This window comes from Chaetura pelagica, unplaced genomic scaffold (genome assembly GCF_000747805.2).
Source record: "Chaetura pelagica isolate M959 unplaced genomic scaffold, ChaPel_1.0 scaffold493, whole genome shotgun sequence".
In the NCBI taxonomy this organism is placed as follows: Eukaryota; Metazoa; Chordata; class Aves; order Apodiformes; family Apodidae; genus Chaetura; species Chaetura pelagica.
The window spans coordinates 299677-305280 of NW_009952696.1; the positions used below are offsets into that span (position 1 = coordinate 299677).

Consider the following 5604-nt stretch of genomic DNA (forward strand, 5'->3'; position numbering starts at 1 on the left):
CGCCGCGCGGGCGCGGGGGCCGCGCCCTGCGCCAGCCCCGGGGGCTCCATCGCAACCGGGCACGAGGAGCCCGCGGGGAACGGGGCGGGTTCCTGACCCGCATCCCCCCCGCACCGCCGAAGCGGGCCGGGCTGAGCGGGGCCGCCCTGGCACCGGGAGGGCAGGGAGAAATCACAGGAGCAGGCAGCAGGAACTGTAAGGCAGAAAAACTCCTTTTGTCTTGGGAAAGAAGCCCCTTCCTCCCTGAAATAGCTTTTCCTGCCACCCGGAAGGAGATGGGATATTCTGCAGGGCATTATTTCAAAGGATTGTGTATCTTTCTTTATTTATTTACTGAAATCATGTGACAAAGCTTGAAATGCTTGTGAATGGCTTGATATGTGGGAAAATAAATGTGCAAACCCTGTCCCCAGGTCTGGCAGCAGGACTGGCTGAGCTGCTGCCCAGGCCTCCCCTCAGTACCAGCTCCGGTCACTGCACGAGGCAGTGCAGAAAAACGCCGGGTTTTCTGCAAGCTGAAAACCCGCGGGTGAAGCTGCAAGTGGTGGGAGCCCTGGGACGTGTTTCTCACAGGAGCTGGCCTTCCATGCGTGGCTGTAGCCAGGAGCAGATGCAGGCAGCTGCCCAGCCCAGGGCAGACCTGCAGGATGCCATGAACACTGACTTCTGCAGGTGTGGGCCTGAAGCACTTCCAGGCTTGGAAGTGAACACCAGGTTATTCTCCAGGTTAGATGTTCTCCTTGCTTCCCTTGCCCTCTCTGCTTAACCCTTCCAGGTTTGAAAATTATTCTCTGCTTGTTTCTGTTTCTCAGAAAAATCAAATTCTGATACCAAGGGAATGGGATGGGAATGGGTTTATTTCGTTACTATTTTAGCACAAGCATCCTGGTATTTCTGACTGCAATTTCTCATAATAGTATTAAAAGAAGGAGATGTGTTGACTTATAGCTGCTCCAAAGCATTTTTCAGGTTCTGAAGGACTGATGGGTCCTTCCAGGCTGTGACACCACTGCTTGCTGCACAGCCTTGACTTCTCTTACCAGGGTGTTGCAGCCAGCTGGGAAAGAGCAGTTTGCAGGCCCACAAGGAGAAAACATCCTGGACAGATGTTGGGCCAGACCTAGGCAGTCTCAGCTGAAGCTTTCCAGACTGGCTTTGGCCCGTTCCATTTCATGCAGAAAACTGTAGAACTGGGGCAAAGTTAACTCTGCAGGAAAAAAACAAGAGGCATCAAGATTCCAGGTTACACTTTCTAAGACTGGAAAAGCTGTTCTGGTTGTGCTGTGGAGGGACTAGTGTTCCCCTGAGCTGGGCAGGATTAGATCCTTTGGCTCTCTCAGCTGTTTCTTCACACTGGCTGGGCTGAGTGGGGATCCAGGCTTGGATCCTCCCAACAGCAACCAACACTTGGGAATTGTTTGCTTTGTCTGCCATGCTGCTTGGAATCTTTTCCAGGGCTCTGTGGTCTATCTGTGTTTGCTTATGCAAAGATGTGAGGCTGCCCAGCAGTCAGTGTTCCTAAATGCTTCCAGAATGACTGGGCTGGGGAGGGGCCAGGGCAGCAGTAGCAGCCACCAGAGATGCTCCTGCAGTGATCTGAAGCTCCCTCAGCAGCTCTGAGCTGCTGCTCTGCTCTCATGTACTCCAGCACTTGTTTCCTTTCCAGATGTTTACTCACCTATATACACGTTTTCCATCTGGTTCCCTTTTTTAATCACCAGCTTCAGCTTGAGGGAAGAAAAAGAAGAGGTATTTTAATTCAGAGAGACCTGTGTTCTGAGCACCATGGCAAGCCAGAAGTACAGGACTCTGCTGCTTCAGATGGGCAGGCTGCTGCAAAGCACTCATGCCTCTGACAGGCTTTTGGGGCAGTGTCACTGTAGGAATAGGCTCCTGAGGCATTGGGAGGATCTCTGGAAGTCCTTACAAGTGATCAGATTTTTCCCTCCCTCCCCAAGACAGTGTGACCTTTGCTAGGTTGAGCTTTGAACAGCTTTTCAGACTGGGCTAAGTTTCTGTGACACAGGATGTCTTCAGAAGAGAAACAAACAGTGTGCCTGCTGTCTGCTGGCAGTTGCACTCAAGACTGGAGCAGATGATGTTGCAGAGCTTGTTCCTGTGAGATCCAGCTTTCCTCCAGTTCCTCTCACAGCCCCTACTTCCCACATGCCATGTTGCTTGTTCCTTAACTGCACTACAAGCTGAACTCTCTGATGTGGGAGATTTACCTGTAAGAAGATACTTCCCACTTTTTCCAGTTCACTGCTCCCAGCAGTCACTGTGAGTCAGAAAGAAGAGAAGGGAGATAATCTGTTAGCTAAACTGTGAAGTAAGAAGTTAGTGGAGAGCTGCTGGTGGGTTTCCCAACCCCTTCAGTTTATGTTTTAGCTCTATTACCTCCAAACCTCCACTCCATATCCATCAGCTGGTTGATCACCAGTGTCTGACCAACAGCCAGGTGTGCCAGGGTGGGGGAATTCACTTTCCACTGCAGGAGCAAAGACACACAAGCAATCAGTTCTGAGAGGCCTCTGTTCATGTTACCTGTGATCTCAGCACAAGTCAGAAATGAGGCAGACTGATGGCAGGAGCCCAAAGCAGAGCTGTGCAAAGGGGCAAACTAATGGGGCCGGGGGGGCTTCCAAAGCTCCCTGAGTCCCGCTAGGATTTCCATCTGCCTTGTCAATTCCGTAAATGAAACTCACTGGTTTTGTTTTAACACTGCTTCAGTGTAACAGGATCTGCTCAAAAAGTCATGTGCTCATGTAAGTGTGTGACCCTGGGGCTCAAAGAGTGCAAAACAGGAACACGACCAAGTGAGAGACACACAGAAGTGCAGGAATCATCAAACCAGTGAGGCCGAGCCCAGGGCCAACCAGGAATATCATGAGACAAAGTGCTCCTTATCAGTTATCTGAGGATCTTCAGTTCAAAACTCTGAGCTGGTTTTGAAGAAAATACCCAAAGTTCTGACACACCTCAGTAGCACAGCAGGGTTTTACAAGTTCCCACTCAGAAACTGTCATTTTGTTAGCTCAGAGAAAAGAGAAAATGTATTAATACCTGTTCTGCAAAGTAACTGGCTTTCTCTTCACTGAGGCCTGTGGGAGAAACCATGTGAGATTACTACATGTGATAAATATTAATTATCTTTTATTTAGTGGAAGTCAGGTGACCTACCTAGAGCAATAAAATCTGCTCTGACTTGTTCAGAAGACAAATTCCTCTTCAGGGCACCTGAATAAACAATGCACAGAAGAAAAATCACTTTTTACTGAGTCAAACCAACCTTTACTGAGTCAAATAAATGCAGGGTCAGGGACCTGCGAGAGAGAGCCTGTGCTCTGGGGCTGTGTTTTGAAACAAACCACAGCTCCTCAAGGTAGGAAATAGAGTTGTGCCTCCCGGTATCTTTGCAGATGCCCGGTGCTTTAAAAGTCAGGGCTGTGGGAGTGCCTGGGAGAGGGGAGATTTCACTGCAGGTATCCATGGAAACAGCGGCCGCGGTTGTGTTTTGAAGTTGCTGCTTTCTCTCCTATAGACGCTTTTCTTGTTAAAGGAGAACTGTTAAGGCTGGCAGGCTACTAATTTGACCTACCTGCTGTGTTTTGGATTATGGGTGTGAACGTGTGCATATAACACTTTCCCCTGCTGCGCCTGCCTCCTTTGTTCTGGGGCACAGGCAGCACATGGAAGTTTACAAGGATTCTGTTCTCTGAAGCCAAGAGCAGGAATCTCATAAATCCAAAGAGCCTGCCAGCCCCACGTGGCTTCTGTCTGGGCAGCACATCGGCAAAGTTACCTGCTGTCATCTGCTCTGATGCTGTCTGGGGCATCCCAGGGAAAACCTAAAGTTCCATCAGGACTGGAGCCAGGGCACAGACAGGAGTGAGGGGACTGACTGCACCAAGGCCAGAGTTGGGAAGGGAGAAAATGCCAGTTCCACATTAAATACCCTCAAGACAGTTGCAAGAAAGGAAATTATTCATTGTTACTCCTGGACAGAAGAAATGGCTTGAAGTAGAATGAAAGTTCAGAGCAAATGCAGGCAGCAGCTGTGCATGGCCTCAGTGCTGTGCAGAAAGCTGTGGGGAACCCAGGACTGAAGGATAAGAGCAAGGGACTATTAATAACAAGAAGGATCAATGGGATGAGTGTGCCATGGAGGTGTTTGATGCATTATCGTGTCAAATGGCAGCCACAATATCAGTAATCTCATAAAGTGCTGGAGTCCAGGGTATTCAAGGGGAATCCCCCTGCCCCTATTCCCAACTATTTGTGAATGAGAAACTGCTGGACACAGAGGTGTTTTTGTAAAACAAGACTCCAAGGACAGATGTCTGCTTGACATGGCCCAGAGCTATGTCAGTTTCCAGCCTGCAATGCTGCCTTACCTGCCCCAAACAGTGCTTGTCCTTGTAGGAATTACAAGTATTGGGTCACTTGGATGAAAGTTCCTACAAAGACCCAGTGCCAGCAGGAGGCTGTGCTGGTTTGGCACAACGATTTACAGGCACCAGTTAAAGCAAACACTGTCCCAGTGCTGTGCTTGCATTTAATGCACAGGTATTTAAGTGAGTCAAGCCTGTGAAATGTGTGAGGGTGTAAAGAATACAAAGCCAGTCACCAGGCAGGGGTATTTCAACAGGAGGATTTTTGATTCTTAGATGCTAAGCCACCTATTAGCTACCACTGGCACTTCTTGTGCACACCAAGTGCACTGAGGCTCAGAAGAGACACATGCAGGAATGGAGGAACAGCCTGGCCTCAGGGTAGCATTTGCAAATGTCTCACTTACCGTTAAATACCAGAAGAATACTTTTGACAATGTTTTTCAAGGGGCCCAAGCTGATTTTATTCATGATGGCAAAGTCTGAGAGCTGAGTCAGAAAGTTTTCTACCTGTTGAAGAGAAAAAGCAGTGACACAATCTTATCTCTGCATGTTTCTCACCAGAGAACTGCACTCACACCCTCTGCTCAGGGTCCTGCCCCCACCTCTTACCTCCTTGGGCTCCCTCAGAAAGCAGAAGAGCAATTCAGTCAGTGCTGAGAATTGCTGTGAAGGAAAAGGACAGTGGTAAGGAGCTGGGCACCACCCTGCTTCATCTCAGCACCCCCAGGACTAGGTGGTGATCATCCACCTGCCTCCTGTACACTGGTGCCAGGGTTTGACTGGTCAGGTACCCCCCTCCTCAGCATTACAAGATGCCTTAGGATGGGATTTGCTCCTGGATGCTTTTCAGAGGCTCTGCAAGGCTCTGAGCAGCTGGTAGCTGGCACTGCACAGGGCTTTTGTGACTTGTGGCTAATCAGAAGCTGCTGTTCTATCCTCTGTAATCCAAAAACACTAAGTGGGGAAAGATGCAAACATCTACTCGTATGTTTCATGATCCCCGTGGGGCAACCGGACTGAACAGGGAAGGGAAAAGAACTGGTTAAAGGTCCAGTCGCTGCCTTCAGGTTCTCAGCCTGTAGGACAGAGCGTCAGAACCCTCCGGCACCGCTGTTTGTGTCCTGGGCGCCCTGGGGCTGCGTGTCCCGCCCTGCCCTGGTCCTCAGCCGCGTCACGAGACAGCCCCGCGCCTCTCCCCGCGGGGGCTGGA

At 50.0% G+C, this 5604-nt stretch overlaps 2 protein-coding genes across 2 annotated transcripts in view; both read right to left on the minus strand.

Moving 5' to 3' along the window:
- NOL4L (nucleolar protein 4-like) overlaps nt 1-103 on the minus strand; it is an 89550-nt gene extending 89447 nt beyond the window's left edge. The window contains exon 1 of the mRNA XM_009994005.1: nt 98-103. Within this exon, the coding sequence (XP_009992307.1) occupies nt 98-103 (6 nt within the window). The remainder of the gene's footprint in view (nt 1-97) is intronic.
- Nucleotides 104-1130: 1027 nt separating this feature from the next.
- The window catches only part of COMMD7 (COMM domain containing 7), a 6454-nt gene continuing 1980 nt past the window's right edge, over nt 1131-5604 (minus strand). The window contains exons 3-10 of the mRNA XM_009994006.1: nt 5004-5057; nt 4799-4901; nt 3181-3237; nt 3064-3101; nt 2398-2488; nt 2229-2278; nt 1679-1727; nt 1131-1207 (exon numbers count right to left, since the gene is read on the minus strand). Of these exons, the coding sequence (XP_009992308.1) occupies nt 1131-1207; nt 1679-1727; nt 2229-2278; nt 2398-2488; nt 3064-3101; nt 3181-3237; nt 4799-4901; nt 5004-5057 (519 nt within the window). The remainder of the gene's footprint in view (nt 1208-1678; nt 1728-2228; nt 2279-2397; nt 2489-3063; nt 3102-3180; nt 3238-4798; nt 4902-5003; nt 5058-5604) is intronic.